General features: G+C 40.5%; 1 protein-coding gene across 4 annotated transcripts in view; it reads right to left on the bottom strand.

The window, feature by feature from the left end:
* Positions 1-20,917, bottom strand: part of doc2g (double C2-like domains, gamma) — a 72,374-nt gene that overhangs the window by 3,223 nt on the left and 48,234 nt on the right. For all 4 annotated transcript variants that reach the window (XM_079338032.1, XM_079338031.1, XM_079338029.1 and 1 more), the window contains 5 exons: positions 13,811-13,937; positions 13,455-13,511; positions 12,597-12,721; positions 3,477-3,558; positions 3,173-3,269 (listed from right to left, as the gene is read on the bottom strand). In XM_079338032.1, coding sequence (XP_079194158.1) covers positions 3,173-3,269; positions 3,477-3,558; positions 12,597-12,721; positions 13,455-13,511; positions 13,811-13,937 — 488 coding nt within the window. The remainder of the gene's footprint in view (positions 1-3,172; positions 3,270-3,476; positions 3,559-12,596; positions 12,722-13,454; positions 13,512-13,810; positions 13,938-20,917) is intronic.

Below are 20,917 nucleotides of genomic sequence, written 5' to 3'. Positions count from 1 at the left end.
GTGAAATAACTGAAAACAGGGAGACAGGCTGGCAGACACTTTGTTTGCTTTAATCTAATATTCAATAAAATGTAATTGCGCTTAAGCGATAACACACATCACCATTCATGGCATTAAAGATGACTATTTCTTGACTGGCAGATAGACAGGGAGCAGAGAAGGAAGCCAGCAGACATTTGAGACAAATTCCTCCAGGCAGAGAGAGAAAGAGAAATAGACAGGCAGCGGGGGAATTACAAGAAAGAGAGATTAAGATAAGGAAAGATTTATTGAAAGGGCATGGAGGGAATAAATATGCAGAGAAGCAGGAAATGACTCAGGTGAAAGTGAGCTGAGGTGATGAAGGCTTTGGTGGAGAAGGAGGGCGGTAAGATAGAGAGATGCAGGCAGTTGTCACAGCGAGGTTATTACAGAGCCATTCCCTCGGCTATGATTGCACAGTCAATGGAGCGTGAAGTTTTAAACACGGTATTTTGGCAATGCTGCCTTATAACAGCGCCTTGCGAAATGACAGCCGTGAGGAAAACAAGGCACGATTGTTGATCTGCGTCTCATCAGAGCTCGGCATTGAACACTGCCTGAGACGCTGCTGCAGGGAGGGGAGGAGCTGCCCGGGAGTGTTTCCTATCCTTCTTCCCTTTCTTTTCACACACGGACCAACACAGACAGAAGTGCAGGTCAAAACCTGTTGGCAGAGTTTCGATAGGCTAATCACACACAACACATTGTCACCTCCATCACGCCCCCATGAAAAACCTCATCACCTTTGAACAGAGATCGATGGCGTGTGCCTGCGAGCTGAATGTGGCAAACAAACGGCCAGACATCCTGACATGTGACGAGGGAAAGAGGAAGGTAGGGTATAGGGAAATAACACAAGTAAGGAAAAACTTGAAAAGCATGGCGAGAAAGGCATCCACAGCTCTTTAGGGTAGCCATGCTGATTTTTTACCCCCCTAACAAAACAGTTCTCTGATACTCACCTGTCTTATTCATCCCAAGCAGCAGATACACAAGTTACTGGCTTATTAAGTATTTCATGAAATTGTAGACCTGAGCATTTATTCCTATTTAAATAGGAAGGTACAGCCTGACAGGGAATGTTTGGCAAAGTGAATAAGGTATGACATGTGATGTATGATGTGGCCAGTGGGGATGGTTGGACTTGAGCCTGGGCTAAGAGCCCCAACATATCTTTATTTTCAATTAAATGGGCAGTATGTAACAATAAGCATCCCATTATGCTTAATAGACTTTTTTTTTTTTTAATGCAATTTATCCTTTCTGGATGTCCAACATCTGTTGGTGAGTGCAACTCCATTCTGCCATTCACATTTGTGTAATACACTGTGTCACTGTCTCTCTGAAGACAGGATATTTGGAGTTGTTAAATTTTGATTTACATCACAGCCACACTTTAGAATTATTAGGTAAACACATAAAGAAGTGATCACTCAGGCTTTGAGAACAAAGACTTTAGACTGCTCTGGATACTCTTGTCAACATTTCAGCTAAAGAGCTGATCGAGCCAGACGTGAGTCTTGGTACAGTCTTCAGCTACAGATCCAGCTGAGCTAAGTTTGTCTGTGGTGTTTTAAAATCTGTTGCTCAGGACTATTTGTTTGCTCGCAGGGGTTTAAAGCACTGCTCGGGGCTCTTACTGTTTACCCTTCAACAGGCTTCCTGAAATCTGGCCAATCAGAGCTTTTTAGTTTACTCAAAGAGACAATATTTAAAATGGCTTGTTTTAGTTACAGACTTAACTGATTGGGTACATAGAGGGTCAGCATGATGTTGAAAAAACATTTCTTACAGGCCTTTTAACCTTGCTGAGGAAACGTTTCATAAAGCTAACATGACACAGGAGGTTGCTCTGAATTTGAAAACTCTGTTGGTGGCCAAATATGACAAAATAAACGCACATAAATGTAATTACTGAGGTCTATGTTGACAGTGATTTAACATTTTTATCAAATGCCAGCTAAAAAAAAGTCTTTTATTGTAGTTTGTTAATATTGGTGGTGATTCATGGGATAAACAAACACCTCTCACTTGATTTTATTATAAAGGTTTTTAGGGAAAATATCAACACTTTTCCTTGTACAGCAATACAGACACTTTCAAACATATAAAGCAAGATCTTTAAACCGGTTGTGTACATTTAGTTCCAGATGAAGACACAATTTCCCATCACTCCTAATGTATCGATCTTTCCAACAAAACATCCACTTGATTTATTGGCTGTCATTTCTCGTTCCACTTTGGCCTTCACATTTTTCCCTCATGGTCCAGTTTTCTCCTCCCTGTATCTGCAATATCTCACCTATAACTGTGTGACATCCTTTCTATCTTCTGCTAAGCCTATTAGTCCGATTGTTACTGCGCTCACTCTTACAATAGTGCAGCAGGATTCTGTTCACTCTGCCTCTTTATCAACTCGTTTTCCCTATTCTTCATGGTCTCCGAGTCATTTTTCTTCCACTGCTAATTAGCATAACTGGCAGGCTGACATAGCTTAACCTGTAATGATAATGGTCTAGGGAATGGCTGTTATCTGGGTCTGTACGTTAGACTGATGGCCTTTTCTCCCAGCAGGCCTCATAACTTACTGGGCTTATCTAAACACTGGGTGTCTCCCACCCACTGCCTCACACATGTGCGCACACACACATACGAGTAAAACGCTTTGATCTGAAGGCCTTCAAGCTCACAGGGTGGTAATCCATTCTCATCGTTCCTCCCCATACTTCCCCATCACTCCCTAAGCTCCCACGTGCACAGTGCGGTGATGTACGCACCACGCCATGCCAAAGCTGTTTAGCAGTCTGATGAAGCAGTAGCTATCTGATGTGCCTAGTCTGCAAAGGATGGGGATCCAGAGTGAGAGTCCTCCTTTTTGATTTCTTAAGCCCCTCCATTTCCTCTCCACTCAAACTCTCCTTCTCTCATTCAATCGTTCTCCTCTATCCTCATAATTACCCCTCATCTCCTCTAGTCTTTTTTTTTCTGTACTCCACTCTCCGCCCACGCTCGGCCTGGTTTTTATTCTTTCTGCAATTGCGTCACTTTTCATTCACACACTTGTGTTCCGTCATTGACTTTGCTGCTGCTGCTGCTTTCTTTTCTACTCCTTCCCTCCATACCGCCTCCATTTTTTTTTTTCATAGCTTACCTATGAAGTCGTTGCTCATTCCCAGGTCGTAGTCCCACACAGAGATCTCCAGGGTTTTCTTTGCCAGCTGGTCCAAGGTTACATCATATGAAAACTCCTGTGCAGGTGCATCACACAGGAGCATATTTAATTCAATGACTCATTAACACCAGAGTTGAAAGCAATTGAAATCCAAATGTAATGAATTCTACCAAGCAGATTAAACATATAGTAGAACATTTCCAAAATATAGTGTTTACAGAAGAGATGCTTAATAAAAATCTGAACAACCAGGGTTATTTCTCATGGAGGAAACCAGTCATACCTCATTGAATTCAGGGTTGAGAGTCTTTTTCTTCACTGTTGTCTTGTACTTGGACTTTTTTCCCATATCTGGCTGCAGGATTCTGGGAAAGAGGAGAAAAAAAAGCAAGAAAAAGCTGATGAGGACATCAATTCTTTAGACCTTGTACTCGCTACAGTGAAACCTCAGGGGATGACATCGGCTGCGTCTCAAATCATACATTCATTCACTTCTTCCTACTCCATACATCTAAAGAGACTTACTGTACAGGGACTTGTCTGTAGTGGACCATACAGTGAGCTCAATGGCACAATAAAAATTAAACATCGTCAGACATTACTCACTGTCAGGTGGATGCTGACAATACCATCATTCCTGTCTCACAATTAAATGTCCAGCTACGCCAGGATTAAAAATAGAGGTATGAATTTCTGTGATAACTCATCAGACGTTTTCACAAAATAATCACAAATTATAAGAAAAAATAAAACATCATATCCTAATTACAATAATGAAGCATTAATCTGTGCCACAACTTCATTTGTAAATACAGACTAGTCTCATGCCTGTCATCATTATAAGGAGAAACATTCATTTCCATTTTGCTAAAAATGCCACCAAATATGATTTTGTTGCCGTTTCTTTGCTCACGCTAGTTGTGCTCGTCTCTTCCATCCCTAAAGAACAGTCAAAGGCCCCTTTCCGCCTGTTAAAGCTTTACACTGCAATGCATGATGGTATACATTGATTAGTTTGTGACCATTGGTTGTCCTCTACTTTTCAGAAAGCATTGTGGAAGACCACGAGTCCTCTATATATGGTACAATAATATTCACTCTTATTATCATAGTGCAACAAAATGCCAAAATTCACGATAATGCACTATAAAGTGTGTAGTGGTGGGTGATGTCAGACATAATGATGGAAAACATGCTCAACTCCATTTCAATGAAAAAACAACTGGGTGCTAAATCAAGAAAAATGTTCAACAACAAGAACAATTAGAACAGCAATCCAAAATGGTATTGTAATAGCCACATGAACGTTTCGAGCAGACGCTCTTTTTCTTTCCTGTTACACACAACATTGTTTTTCTGATTTCAGTCACAGCCATAACTCCAGGTTATAGGATTTCAACCTGAAGCTACGCATAAACGACTGGAAACCTTGTGAAACAGCTTGTCTTAATCACTGTATACATGTTACTGTGTTGTGATATGCTCTAAGTAACTTTAAACTGCCATAAGCTAGCTTTTCCCCCTCCTCCACGTATTTTGGACTGTAAACTGTTAACCTGCAGATTAGAGCAAAAGTCGTTCACTCAAGTTTGATCAAACAAATGAAGGAGTGTTTCTGCTAAATCTCAAACTGCAGTCTCAGGATAAAAGATGTTTGAACAATGAAGATGGTCTAACGCATTTCACCTTTCAAACAAAGCCTAATCGTTATTTCTGAGGTCAAATAATAAAACCATAACGTGATGTGACCTGATGTGACAGAAAACTTTGCTGAATCAATAGAGGACAAGGAAGTTTGCTTAATTCTTTCAGAGATAATTTTGACCCAGAAGTCTTTTGAACAAAAGCAGGGACAGTGAGAGAGTGGAGCAGAAGCAGAATGGAAAAGAGAGAGAGCGTAGACCACAGCAAGATCATAATCACGCCGACGTTGGAGGACTGTACGCTCCTGCGAAGAGGCGACAGAAGGAGTGCCAGAGGGCAATGGGAGTCATCATCAGCATAAATTCCAAGTCAAGATGTTCAGGCGGTGAGATATCTCACTCTTTCAGCCTCCTCCCTGCCGGTGACGAATCCTGGCCTGACAGCTGATGCATGAGATGGGCTTGAGGTTGTCAGTGCCGAGCCGGAATCAGAGCAAGTTAAGGATGGAGTGAAGGAGGAGGGGAAGGTGGAGGAGGGATTGATAGAAAACAAGGTGGTGGCACTAGAACTTGAGCCACTGTTGGTGATGTAATTTGTTTTTAATGCCGTGAAATGATTGAGCTTAAGCAGTAATCCAAGACAGTTTTTTCCTTCAATACACATTGCTAACTTTAATTGTAGTATGAAATTCTCTGAAATGAAAAAAGTTGTTCATTAAGGCTCCACTTTGTCTCAAGAATTCACAATCCACATTGTTCTCCAATCTAAAAAAAACACAAAATATTTATAGTCTTAAGAAAGACTATGGTCTAAATTTATAGATCTCTTAAAATGAAGGGATGTTTTTTTCTTCCAAAACCCAATCCAAATGTATTGTTACGTAAAAACATTGTTCACTAATAAAAATTGAATAGTGATATATGTTACAATATTTGGCCCCATCGAGGTGTTACATTTTAGAAAATAAATTCAAAATTCTATAGCTGTTAAAATGTGGCATTACCACAAAATGAAGTCCATAAGACATACAGGGGTGACATGCTTGGTAGCAGGGGGAGTGGTTAATTACTATAGCTTCTGAGCTACCATCTGTCCTTAGGTGAGAGGCAGGTTACACTCTGGATTGCTTGGCCAGTCAATCAAAGGGCTGAAATGTAGAGTCAAACCACCAGTCACACTCACATCTCAAGTTACCTGTGAACCTTAAGTTAGGTTGGACTGTTGGAAGAAGCCGGAGTACCAGGAGCAAACTCACACATGCATAGGAAGAACATGCAAACTACACAGGGGGATTTGAATCAAGAACCACTGTGAGGCACTGACCACTTCACCCTTTGCTCACTAATAAAAAAAAAATAATCAAATGATTCACAAACAGCATCCTCACTAAACGTATACTTAGACATAGACCCTTCTGTGATAATTCAAATAGCCAAAATGATATAGAGTCAAAATAATTAATTGTTTATTTTTTTCCCACTCAAAAACAGGCTAAACTTTTGTGTAAACAAGGTCTATCTGCTCTAAATTACAAAACAAAAGGAAACATGTGGTAATGTGCTGGACTGAAGTAAGACTGAAGGTGCAACACAAAATTGATTGACAATTTATATGCTTTAAATGACAGTCAAACCCGAAAGGGTCATTTTTGACCCCAGAGGACAAATGATGTATGGCAATCGGGAGGACAATACAAGGGTTCAGCCAATCATTTGATGATATTTTACCAAACCAGTTATTCTCACAAGCTCTAGGTGGTCATTTTAGTTTTAAGAGTTTTACCATCCCTTTTGGAGGTACATTATTTCTGATTCTGAAGGTGATCATTTATCGTACATTCTGCACATACAGAGGTCAGCCTGCCTTCACAAAAAAAGAAGAAGAAGAAGAAGAAGGAAATAGATTGAAAGAGACAGCCAAACAAAGCCTCTATTTGACCGGTGCCGTGCGAGAGGCTGAGGTGAAAACCGAGGGGGGGGATCTCTGTGTGAGCTGTGTAAAATCTCATTTTACATCCCGCTCTGAGGAAGTTAGGACGGGGGATTCCAATTTCCAGAGTGACAAAACATCATTTGACAGCAACTTTCGTAATAATGATAGCAGAACTGAAAAATATTATGTACAGCTAAAACCAAACTATGCTGGAATTACCCGTGGAAAATTCAATGCGAAGAATTATTCATTCCATGGGAGGCTGGTCTGTAGAGATAGGAAGGATTATCCCTTCTGTTTTTGTTGGCTGTTTTTCGCAAAAAAAAGTAGGTTGTTCACTGCCAAATACAAAGAACTAACTGATGATATATTTCTATGCTGAACCCTTTAACTATTTCAACCATGTATCACAAACCTCCACTGGCTGATAAGACTAACAGGGACTGGCAGCTGTTCTTTTTGATCATGACGCTGAAGCAGTGATACTGTAACAGCTTTAAACACGACTCTCAGCAAAACTTCACACTTACTTGATTTAAAAAGGCACTATTTTTGCAGGGCATACTCGGTGTTATATATGTGTGTGTTAATAACTTTTTTGTCACTCCATGTAACTATTGCTGCGATATATTGAGCTTGAAAGTGCTGTTAGTCACTGTTACCATTCATACATTGCAAAAAAAAAGTGGCTGCACAGATGCAGTGCAAAACCCTAAATCATGACTGCCACATTCACATGGCCACCAGGGTCCATCTGACATAGTATTTGTCCTCTGCTTATTCACAGTACGCTCCACAAACACGCAAGTCGAGCTGCACGAACATGATGAAAAAGAGACTGTTCGTTTGTGCTGCATGTTCAGTACTCTACGTCACATCTTTGGTGCTAATTCTCCTTCAGCAGTCAATCACACAACTTATTCTTCTGTCTCTCTTTTGGTCTTTAACTTGCAAATACAACTTATAGAGAAACTCTTGGAAAAACTGGGGCGGGGGAGGGGCACAGTATAAATTCTTTGTTCTTTGTGAATACACTTAAAAGTTCTTGTGAGGAACTTTGGTTTGAGTCTGTTTTGACTACCCCTGTGGAAAAAGCCGTATGTCTCATGTCTTTGTTGATCCTGTTCTGTTTATGTGTGGGTATAGTGTTTTCTGAAAAAAAAAAAAAAAGCGTTTCCTTTAACAGTCAAATGTTGCACTGATGGAATCATCGTTTCTGTTGGAAATGGTTTTTTTTTTGTTGTTGCAGTTAATGGTGTCATTTGACACCAATAAAAAGAAAAGACATGTACATCCCTCAGTGGGAGATGGATCCAAAAACAAAAATAGAGAAGCAAAAAAGATACCCATACCAAGCTTCTTTGCTTTTCATCATCTGACACCTACCCCGTATACACAGCTGTTTCAGGCACTGAAAATGACATTACAGAAGTAGATGATCTTGTTGCTGATGCTCTCGTTTTTTTCTACAACTCATTATTGTTTATCGTTATTTATTTCAATCTGTTTCTTTACCAGTTGAAAACTCACAATGAGTTTAAGGCTAAACAAATCTGAAGTCTCAGTTTGATAAAATCATGAAGCATTTTCAAGTTTAATTTTTAGTTTTTTAGTATCAAATATTACTGTAAATCAATATATCATTATTGAATGCATTGGCTTTAGCTATTTATCTATATTATGTGTATGCTGTGGTTGTAAATGTTGATAAATATATGTTTGGTTTCATTTAGGCGAAGAAAAAGCCACTCTATAAAATCTAATAAAAGTAAAGGGCATAGTGTCATTTTAAGTTTCCCTTTTTATTTAAAAATATACTCTTTCCAAATGGCATCCTGCTGACTTCTTTTATTAATTTGGCTTTTATATGGTGTTTTATACACAAAGGCCAGGATTAAACACAAGCAGATATATGCCAAACTATACATCATGTTAGCCGAGTATTCATTTACATTATTGCTTCTGTCGTCTGTCTTTGCCCTTTATGTCATTGGACCCTCATGACTCAGTCACATGGCAGCTAAAACACACTCTAACTGCCGGGGTCATGAGAAATTGGTGCCTAAAACCATCCTGACAGCAAGTTTAGGTTACAGGGGGAACGAGAATGCACGAGAATGCTATAAAGAAAGAACAGAAATAGTGAAGGGCGTAGATGAGGGAAGGATGGTTGGTGTTAAAAACAGATTGCCAAGTTGTCACAGAGAGATGCAAGAAATAACAACTGTGTTAGAAAAAATGTATGACAATGTGAGAGGAGCTAAATGTATGTCTGCTGCAGAGACGATTCAGGATTTAGACTTCACACACACACACAGACACACATTCAGGACCAAATAGAGAGAGAAAGACAGAACAAAACTGTAAAGCATGGCGCGTGTGCTAAGTCAGCAGGAAATACTTGACATGTTTTACACTTTTTTCTGCCCTCACATGTCTTTTCTCTCAATAATTTATTCTCACAATCTTCCAGGTAATGTGCAGAGAGACGACAGGAGGAGTGTGGGTCCTTTCGGAGGATGTAAACTCATTTAGTCTGTAAATGCTAATTTGTCCTTTCAATTGGAAGACAAATTAGTTCTGTGATAATTTTGACCTTGTCTCACTTGAACGGCTTCGGGAAGCGGATTGAGAGTCACAGAGAGTGAAGGAAGCGATTGGAAAAGCCCTCTGGAAAAATGCACCGACACACACACATACACACACACACACACACAGCATGGATGAAGAAAGACTCAAGATCAGCTTTAGTTAAAGCATCCTTGAGAGGATTGGTGGTGTTACAGCTGCAGGACATCACCGCTCTGACAGTGAAGTAAGTCAGAAAGCTAGCTAAGCAAATTAATTCCTAACTCCTATGTTGTAGACTTGAGAGATGCAATTCCCCTGTGTCAGCAAAACATTGCACCCAATCCTCTTTTCCCTCAAAGGTTTTTTTTTTTTTTGTTAAGAGTCAATTTCAGTAAAACCTCACTGTTTTAATTACGTTGGAAATCACTAAAGGGGAGTTAAAAAAGTGTTTACTCTGCAGACCAACCTCTACACTGAGATGAAGCAGGTTAAAAAGAACAAAGGGAAAACTGGAAGAAAGACTAAAAGAAATCAGCCCAGGTGCTGGCTTATACAACACGTGTCAACTAGTTTTCCCTAAAAAAAAAAAAAAAAAAAGGAATTGAAGCCGAGAACAAAAAGAGCAAGACACAAAAAAAGAAGAAGATTAAATCCGGACGTAGCCAGTGAAGAGAAAAACATTATAGAAAAAAAGAAGATGCTGGATGTGTTATTTTCTGGTGTGCTCAAAAACACTGAGCAGCGAAATAGACCAATAAAGCACAATGTGTCACTTTAAAAGTAGTGGAACAAATCAATACTGAGCAGGGTACAAAGAAAGATATTCTCCTCCGTGTCTGAGAAGTAAACTCATTTTTGTACATGACGTGAGCATCCACTGGGCTTTTGTTTTCTGTGACAAATAACAGAAATTTGGCTCAATATTTTTAACTGATACATCTCAATGAAAAACATGTGAGAAGAATCTTTTTTTCGTCCAGGACTTTTCAGTGTTACCCTTTGATGGATCTCTTAAGTAAACCTTTTGTCCATGCTCTCTAGGAGAACACAGGGCCACATTGTGCATCAAGCGCTCTTTTGAATAAAAAGAAAAAAAGGCTAACCAAAAATGTGTTAAAAATTGGTCGGTTTACCAAACAATCCTACAATGCTTGTAGGCGTAGAAATGATTGATAATATCCCCAAAGAAGTGGCAGATATTCTCTTGATTTACTTTACAGTTAGCTGCAAGTTCATCTTGTAAAACAGGATTTGTTCTGTAAAGACACGTTAAGACTTCTTCGCTGGTTTTCACAGACAAGTGTGTAATGGTTCACTGCAGGTTGAGGTGAGCAGAGATATGAGAGTTATCACCTAAGAGGGGAAGGTCGTAAGGTATACACTTGTTAAACATTATATAATCACTTGATGACATTAAAGCAACTTTAAAGCTTTCTTTATGAAGAACTTTCAGAACCTGCTGCTCTCTCTGCCTTGAATCCTCCCACTGCTGGATGCTACGTTAGATACACAACTGGTTGTCGTGTGTGTGTGTGTGTGTGTGTGAGAGAGAGCTCTCTCACCCCTGCACTGGTATTTAAGAGCAGCAGGCAGATCTGAGATGGAGCTGTGTGGGTTTTATCTGTCACCATCCATGCCTTACGGGCAGGTTGGCTCAGGTGCACTGTGTCAGACACTTTGCTTTCCATCGGCTCAATGTTTCACACGTTCGAAAAAACCTGAATTACAAAGTGCCCAGTTTTTAGTAATACAAGTTAAGTGACGGTGAGAACAGTCTAGGGCAGCTACAAACAATTGTCTGAATCAGTTATTAATTTACTTAGTTTCAGATTATTTTATTAGAGGCAATGATGAATGCATGTTTTATTTAATCCAAGACTAAAGTGACATCTCGGAAAACAAAACAAATGAAAAACAAGGATACACAGTTTACAATGATGTAAAACGTAGAAAAGCAGCAAAAGAGCAGCCAGAAAACCTTGACGTTAGATATAAATATGAGACACATTTCCTTCCAACAACTTGATAAGGTGTGAATTAATTCAGCTTATAACTACATTTCCTTTTTTCCCTGCAGCATGATAGGTGTGAGAAGCACACTGGTCAGGCTAAGTCTCTGCTCAATGGCAGTGACATTTTACATTTTAAGTGTCAGGTCATTACAGGCAGCTGCTCTATCAGACATCCTCACGTGTGTGAGCGGTTTTAATGGTTGTGCATCTCCATCAGTCTTATAGACGCTTCACATTTCGCAGTCGCCCCCGCGCTTGTATATCCTGGGTCTGTGGGTGTTGTGTCATGCCGGTGTCAGAGCAGGGAATCTGGTGGCTCCGCCCCCTCAGTCCTGTCAAGCTGGTCGAGGGGTGAAGTGTGTGTGAATCTGAACAAATGTTACGCACTGTGCGAGTGCTGTCAGAGCCCTCTAACCTTGTTCGGCTCCATGCTGAACACTTACTCGAAGCAAAATTTGAGAATTGACAAATACATCTGTCCATATTGAGCAAACCTTTTAGTTCATTCATTATCATTGTTGATCATTTGGATTGGACTGCGAGATACTTAGTGCTTTCTCCTCCCTTTTTTGTGTGTGCCAAAATAATCTGCAAACTGATACCAGCACAGCTCGTGGCCCAAAACACCATGAAAACATTTTAATTTATAAAATCTGATTAACCCCTGTGGCTTTCTGCAACTTGTTAGCTGATTCACGTACAGTTTCTCAACATCATGCTCCTTGAATACTCAATAATGGCAGGTAAGTGGCAGGACATTGTCAACATGTTTTTATTATTAGTAAAGATCAGAAAAGATTGTGGCCACAAAGTTATCAATCCCTTTACAGGATCAACTCAAGGACTCACTTCAAGGAACAGAGGGATGCTGCCCAACCACATAGATTCCTTTATAGTTATATAACACATTAAATCCAGGCGGTGACTGTTTGGGTTCAGTTTGTGTTGATTTTGGCGCCCCCTGTGGACAAAGCAGTGCTTCATATTTTCTGCTGACCTTGTCCTATACGTGTGTCAGTAGTGATTTTAGAATAAAAAAAAAAAAATCAAGAACAGCTCAAAGATCCTAATTGTAGCTTTAACTCTGAATGACTATAATCTATGGCTGAACCCAACTTATTCACCCTCAGTTTTTTTGCTGATATATCAAATGTAAATTGCTTCTGTGGAAATGTGGAACACCTGGATGTGAGCATAATTTGTAGTATCGCAGGTTTTTTTCATGAATAACTGACGTGACTTACATTTTGACGAAGGGGTCAGAGTAGCCGTTAGAGTCCATGGCAGCCAGATGGGCGCAGCGTATGATCCCCACCAGCAGGCAGCCTTTCTCTGTGTTGTAACACAATGACACCAGGATGCGACCACGCTGGGGACACAGAAAAAAACAGTCTGTCAGAAGCAGCACCTGCTTTAAACCTGACATTTCCTCCTTCAGTGAGGACACAAAGGGATATCCTGAGCCAGGGTCAATAAAGTTCGAAAAAAAACAAAAACACAATTCCATTAAAAATGAGAGACTGACAACATGCTTTAGAATAAACGAGTTGGGATTTCTGAAACATTTTTTAAGAGCTAAACGATTTGCTTTGTGTCTTATTTGGCAGCAGGAATATTCAAATTAAAGCTTGTAATTAAAGGCCTTATCTGAGCCTGGCAAAACTACACAGCTGCCTTCGTCTTTTAATCTGCAGGTTTGAACCATAAACTGAGTCTAATCAGAGACCAAAAGCTATTAGCCTCTGTCTCTACAACCATGAAGAGGCCTTAGATAAAGAGCACCTGAGGAGAAAAACACCTGCAGCTCTGGCGACATTAACACCATGTTGCTACAACGAGTCCTGTGAGGAGTTTCTTTTCACACAGGTCCCCAAAGAGTTTATGGATCAGTGCATATACTGATTAAAAACATCTAATTAAACTTTCTTTTCCTTTGGAGGTTGCAATAAGTACAATTTAAAAAAAGGTTGACAGATAAGTATTTCTGAAACGATAAGAACATGTATCAAATGAAAAAAAAAGAGTAATAGGAAATTGCAGAGCCGTGTTTTTGTTGAAAATGATGATAAGATTGTTGATGATAAAGTTGATGATAGTTTTACCTCCTCCTCTGCAACGGGCGCTCCCTGCTCCACCAATTGATTGTTAGCCTCTTTGTTCTGAAATGAGAGAGAGAGAGAGAGAGAGAGAGAGAGAGAGAGAGAGAGAGAGAGAGAGAGAGAGAGAGAGAGATGATGGTTATAGCCTACAGAGCCTGCAGGTGAATATCTATTACACTTTATAACGCAGCTTTTGAAATTGATGTGTGATAGCCCTCAGGCAAACATGCACAATGGAAATAGGACACATCTTGATATATGTCTACCAAAACCAATTTGGTATTTATGTGAGCAGTCTACGCACGCACACACACACACACACACGCAGACACACACAGACACACACACAATGCATCTACCTGTGCAATTCTCTCCAGGCCCATATTGTAGCGTTTGTTCTCTCCCTCTCTCAGTTTCTTCAGAGCCACCCTCACCTCTCCGATGAATTCATTTCGTCCGAGTCTGTCCATGTCACACACACAAAGCCTGAACACACACACACAGACACACACACACACATGCAGCAGGGGAGTAGAAAAGAAGCAGGTGAGTCAGTGATAACTTGCATATGAACCCTGCTGCTGCTTTTCTGCCACTCATTATTGAAAAGCAGGCGTCGACGCTGCCAAATATATCCAAAGTGCATCCGCACAATCAATCGGCTCCTCCATCTGCAACACACGACGAGCTCTCTGCAGATTCAAACGAGCAGCCTCGTGAATGTTGAGCATGTTGAGTGACTGCTGAAGGAGGAAAGAGTTCATAAAGGATTTCAATCATTTTCTTTCTTGGCTGTTGCTAAATCAGACACTGATTTGTCCTAATTAAAACATGTAGAAGCTGAGACATTGCTTAAAGCAGGCTGATTTGAAAGGATCCTAATTACGTGTTTTACAAGTATAATATGAATTAAAAGGACTTGTAATTCATGAGCATACATTATGTATCATATACACGCATCAGCCTCTTCATTAGGTTACTTGTACAATCTATTGTGACCCTTTTAAAAGTGCTCTGCAATGAATTCTGCTTTAGGTTGTACCTTTAAAAAAAAAGGTTCAAAATGACTTTTGGTGTTGTGCTGGCCTGCAATATGTTGAATTGTATTACTAATACTTTCATCCAGTGCAGAACACCTCTTACATTGTGACACACTTCAGTACACCTCTATCTACTCCTATACAGTCATGCAACCATCCGTGACAACAAAAGCCTCAAAACTAACTTAAAAGTGGAATTGATCGCAGAGCTGTGGTATAAGGGGACGTTTGATTGGACAGGTACCTTGTCATGTTGCAGGTTGGTTTTTATTCCATAGAGTAAGGTTTGTGCTTTAAGTGGTTAAAGTTTTACTTTGATACACAAAGAAAAACAAGACAAGAAGTACACAGTGATATAATGGCTCTTTGGGGAAGTATCTTAGGATGAAGTAATTCACGGTACATTAGGATCCCATGATGGTTTAACGAGAAGTCATACAAGATGATGAGATAGACGGGACACTTCGCCCAGGATAAAGAAAATATCAGGATAAGTTATGGATTACAACACACTGAGCCATATACACATGATGAGTAACAGCACATAATGGTTTATGATAAGGTGAGTATGATTAGGAGGTTAAATGTGAACTTATTTTTGCTGTGACTGCTGTTTTTGGGGAATGTTTGATACGTATTAGGGCTGGACAAAACATTACATTTCAGTTGTTTTGTTACACCAAACTCAAAACTTTTATTTTATCAGTAAAATTCAACAAAAGCAAACTGAATTTCCCTTAGAGGATTAATATAGTAACCTGAGATTATGTTTTTGGGTTTAAATGCAAGATCTAAACTTGTATTTTAAAGTGCACAAGGGTAGAGCAAAAGTACAGATGAGGCAGAGCAACTTTAGCTAAATATCTGTGGCATGCAAATCTGTAGGATGTAATCGAGGGGGGAAGGTATGAATCCCTCCACTAATAAGAATGTTACGATAAGAGAGGGTCTGGACTTTCAGGCTTAATGAAGAAGAGGAAGGGCAGTGAGTTAAATCAGTTGAGGGAAACACAGCTGTGGATCCTTGATGTGAAGAAGGCATGGATCAAAGTTTTGGCAGCAGGGAAGAAGAGTGATGGACGACAGACAAGCTGTGTTCTTTAGATTAAAAAAAAAAGTCAGTTCTGGTAAATTGATTGATGTGATGTTCAAAGGAGAAGCTGCTGAAATAAATGACTCAGAGATCTGTGGGGAAGGAGACAGATTAAAGTTATCGAAAGACTGTAGGGCTGATGAGGACGATGATGTCCTATTTACCACAGTTTAGTGTGAGGAAGAAGTTGGCTTGCGTCTCTGACTTAACTTAAGCGAGACATTGTTCAGAGGTAAATACTGTCGTTTGCAGTCCTGATGTTTTTATTTAAAGCTGAACATCATTGGCTGAATCGTGGAAGTTGAAAGCAAAAGGAGATGTGATTTTGTAAAGATTTTGTAAAGGTGCAGCAGTTGCAGGTTTTTGTTGACATTTAAGGAAAACCAAAAAATGTCACCCTTATGTTGGCTTTAGAGGACGAATCAAACAGATTTATTTGATCTGCAAAGCGGAGCATGGGTGTGACATCATGAAAAAGACTTTGGGATGAAATAACATACAGTAGATGTACAATTTGTCCGTGTCATTGTGGTGGATGACACTGAAAAGATGCTTAGACCAAATTTTGTTTCTGATGTTGTGTTATGTGCAGAAATGTTCAAGATGCTCCAAGTGTGAAGCCCGCACTGTAAAAGTACTATTGTCTTCTTTGTTTCTCCAGTTGTGTAAAATAATTTCCTCCACAGGGCACACTTATTCAAGCTGATGGGGATGCTTGATGGAGAGTGAATATTCCATCAGCTTCAGTACAGGCTTCACAGCCCATCACCTGCTACAATATTCCCTCTGTGCTCGAAAATTCCCACATGGGCTGTCACTGCTCTTGATTTCTTCCTCGCTCTTCACTCTGTACTCTTAACCTCTCTCTGTGGCTTTCATCGCACTCGCACACACACACACACTCGCACACACACACACACACACACACACACACACACACACACACACACCTTCCCTTTTTTCCTGTTCTCTTTCTGTCCCTTTGACATTTGGACGTTTGACATGCTGGTTGAAGCCTTTTAGTCAGAACGGATGAGTATCTGTAGCAAGGGCTTCAGAATAACTCTGACTCATGACCACGGCTGTCAGATGATTTATGTGCCTTTGCCCTGTCATACATGTGGGGTGTCTCGGATGGGATGTAGGTTGCTGTGAAATGTGACACCAGCCCCGCCCAAACTTTTGGCTTCTTCCTCTTCTGCAAGTGCTCCAAGTGTTCCCTCGCGCCCTATTCTTTAAGGCCGAAGACATGAATGTTAACCTCATGGCGGCATCAAAAAAAAAAAAAGGGAGAGGGTCACAGAAGTCTGACGGATCCCTCCTCTGGGGACCATAAATGTCTGTACACACTGGAATTAAAAGAAATCCATTATATACACGTAAAACTTGTAGATTTCTTTTATTCTGGAAAACTGGTGAAACCACCATCTAAGCAACATCGTCATCCGCACTAAGATACTTCTAGCATGGCAAAAAAAAATAAAATAATAATAATCAAGCAAACTCAATCCAAAATATCCATCTCACACTGACATCTTACTGATAATGAAAGATTATTTATTCACGCCTGACCATATCAGTTACCAACCATACATCGCACCTGGGGCATCCTGTAGCCAATCTCAGCCTCGCCCATACATCCAATACAGAATCAAGTTCAAGACGTGTCCCCATCTCCCCACAGTGCAGGACAGTCTATTACCAAGGCTGACAGAGGGACGGAGAGAGAGAGGAGAGAAATTGAGTGTGACTAGACCTGGCACTGACATCATGTTGGTAGTCCTTTAGCACACACACACACACACACACACACACAAACACACACACACACTCGCAGGATATCTCGATGCCACCTCTCATCACAACACCTCCGCACAGTCCAACCCGCCTCTGTTAAGTTCCTGCTTAATATTTGTTTTGGTCATAAAAGCCACAAGGAGTCTTCGAGTTGAGTATCTTCCAAATGAAAAACAATTCCCCTCTTTTTTGGTTTATTAAGCACTAAAATATGCTGTGTCATCTGAATAAGGGGAAGGACCGAGGCTCCACATTATCACTGTCACTGCTTTCTAAATAATTAGACATTTGCCGAAAGGCAGGGAAAGACTGTTCGACACTGTTGATGAATGTGGGCTTAATATCAAAACCCTGTCGACCTCACTGCACTGAAAAGAAATCTTCAGGGGGAGCCGACAGCCTAGTGGTTACGTTGCGCACCCCATGTACTGTACAGAGCCAGCAGTCCTGTTTGCAGCTGCTGCAGTGGGTTCAAATCCGAGCTCTCCTTTTATCTGCATGTCACTCCCAACTCTCTCCTCCCAACCTTTCTTCATCTCTCTTCAGCTGTACTATCCAATGAAGGTAACCATGGCCCAAAATGTATTTAAAAAAAACAAAACATCTTCAGGCAGCTGTCAGCTGGTCTCATATTCAGTCTTCAAATCAAGTTTGATACAGATAGGTCTACTTCAAATTGCAGTTTTCTCATGTTGGGGTATTTTTTTTTTTACAGGTTAGAGACAACTCAAATGATCAGTTATGAAACATGTAAACTAGAGGAAGGAAAAAGTTCGCTTTTAAATTATACAAAATAAGATACAATAACAGACTAAATAATGTGTGAAGAGGGAGTTTATTTGCAGTTTGTTTCAGTTCCATTGCCTTTTCAGTTCAGAGTACCTCTCACAGCCTTTGTGGAAACTAGGTTAATTAGAATTGTAATTCTGTATTTGTTTAATGACTATTGTTTGATCCTCTTTTGATTCAACTTTACTATCTAAACTTTGAGTTGCGTAGCCACAACAGGTTTACATCCTACTCTTTTATGTATTGAGATTAACATAACCATTGTAGGTGACGGTATAGACTTGAAATCCAAACTTGAACCTTTTCGTGGCTTTGGTCTTCCAGACACCCCCTTCAAAGAAAGACAATGTGTCTTCTTCCAGGTATTGTCTTTGTGAACGCTGTTTGTTTCTGTAAACCTGAATCTGGTTTGTTCTGAGCTCACTTGAGCCACAGTGGTTTTCAGAAGCTCCCTGTGACCACCTCTCTACCCTACGCCGTGAAATAAGTCATCTGAACCAGCCACTGAAACCTGAAAGATTCTTTTTTTTCTCCCGCACCTCGCTGCACCATCTGCTGCAGGATACTTTGTCATGAAATCAACTGACGGATGGTTTGTTGAAAAGGTCAAAAAGGGCCAGCGACACTATGTAGCATGAAGATGGACTTTATTAACTTTATTAGACCCTGTTTATATAACAACAGTTTGTTATAAACGTAATATTTAACAAATTAAAGCTGGTACAATGTCGAGATATTTTTGCCCTCCAGACTGTTTCATAACCAGCTTCTGTTTAGCTGTCCTTTTTCCCTTTAAGTGCATTTTGTCACGGTATAATGGCTTTATATAATCATTGTAGCCGCAAATGAGCAATTACATAGCGAACAAATGAATGTATAATTAAACAACACCAATCATTTCCTTCTGCACTGCATGAAAACATTTTTACAGCACATGTTGCGCCTAGAATGTTTTGTTTTCAGTTTTTAAAATGTTGTTGACTACACTTCTTGCACTTTTATCACTTTGTCAGATGTTGGTTCAAAGATCAAATTTACTTGTGCATGTTGAGGCACATCTTCAGCATGTGCAACAATTCTTCTTCATTTAGTCAGGGACAGAGTACAGCCCTGGAGCTGTACCAGAGTTAGCGCTGAGCTAATTTACATCGGAATTCCCTGGTCACGATTCAGAGACACATCTCTGTTAAGAAGTCAAACAGATCTTAGGGAAGAGCCTAGTGGTTATGTTTTCACTCTCACAACACTGTTTCGAGTTGTATGGACGACAAACATCTCCTACTGCTGCTTCTTCAAACTGAACGCGTTGAAACCCAAAGTACAGCGGTGGTGACGCTGTGAGAGAAACTGCCAGAGAAAATATGTTTAGAGAGCTAAACATTTGAGAAATAAAACAAAGATATATATATATATGTGTCGCATCAGCGACACAAGAAAGTCCCTCCCCTACCTCGGACTACTTTTGCAAGATAATTAAAGTTACTGGGTCCTGCTGTTCTGTGGGAAACTTATGCATGAAATCAGATTGCATGAGCGGGCCTTTTTGAATGACTTTTTTAACATTTACATTTGAGGTTTCTTTATGGCTGTGCTGTAAACTGAGCAACTATTTGCACTCCTGCAGTGTTGTTGTTGCCTATTAATACGGATGTTCTATTGATACGGAGAACTTGGTGTTAAACCACAAGTGTTGCAAGATCCGCCAGGCCTGAAATCTCTCTTTGTTCACATTTGAATCATATTTATCTAATCTGGATTTAGTTGCTCTGACAGCAGCATTGCCCGGTTTAACTATGAGCTCTAAGAGTCCAGGCCTTAAGGAGGGTCGAAAGGGAGGCTAAGTCTGGACAAAGTCCTCGTGCCTTCCAGTGCTATGAGTGTACACAGCAGCTCGTCTTCTGCCCCACATTGGGAGCAGCGGAGAAGCGTGCAGCAGGGCACAATCGAGTGAGTAAACATCTCTCAAGGGATCCCTCAGTGTTTCCGCCGTTCTCTGACTGTTCACCACTTTCTGTTGATTAATGAGAACAGCCTGTCTATTGGGTGAGGTATCTCGCTGGTGCCTGGACACATCCAGTGAGAGCTGGTGCAGATTTTCTTCTTCTGTCTGATTTTATGCTATCTACCCTTTCTCTTCTGTCAGGCAGTGTTTCATTCACTTGCTGTCTCACTTTTTTTCCCCATTCCCCTCAATATTTTTTTAGCTATTTTTTGGCTCTCCTCCGAATAAACTCCTCCCCATCCCCTTGCCCTGTTTTTCGCAGCTAAGTGAATTTCCTCATTCATCATTTTATCCATTTCACTACTCTCTCTCTTTCACTTGACCCTTGGATCCTTTCCATCCCTCTGTTCTGTTGTCTTCCTCAATCTTGCACTCCCTATTTTCCCCTTCCATACTGCCTTATCTGTCACTTGACATCATTCACGCTCTCTCTCTTGCTCTCTTTGTTGATCTTGGCAGTCACTTCTCTCTTTCTCTCTCTCTCTCTCTCTCTCTCTTCATCTCTCGCTCGACACTGGTCACACTCCTCCTCCTCGTTTTTGGCTTCCCAGAGCCCCCGTGCTGGTTTGTGTCTGTTGGCTGTGTCCTTGAACAGAGGTCAGGTGGGTTTCCTCTAGTTTGAGGGGACTCTCTTTGTGAATGTGTGTGTGTGTGTGTGTGTGTGTGTGTGTATTTAGGGAAGGAGAGTAAATGTTTTCCTCTTAATGAGTGTGTTTCCAAAAGCTCAAGGACGTGTGTTGTTTGC

The sequence above is a fragment of the Symphodus melops genome (genome assembly GCF_947650265.1).
Source record: "Symphodus melops genome assembly, chromosome: 2".
Taxonomy (NCBI): Eukaryota; Metazoa; Chordata; class Actinopteri; order Labriformes; family Labridae; genus Symphodus; species Symphodus melops.
The sequence above is the reverse complement of the archived record's forward strand: the minus strand, read 5'-3'. Positions and strand labels throughout refer to the sequence as shown.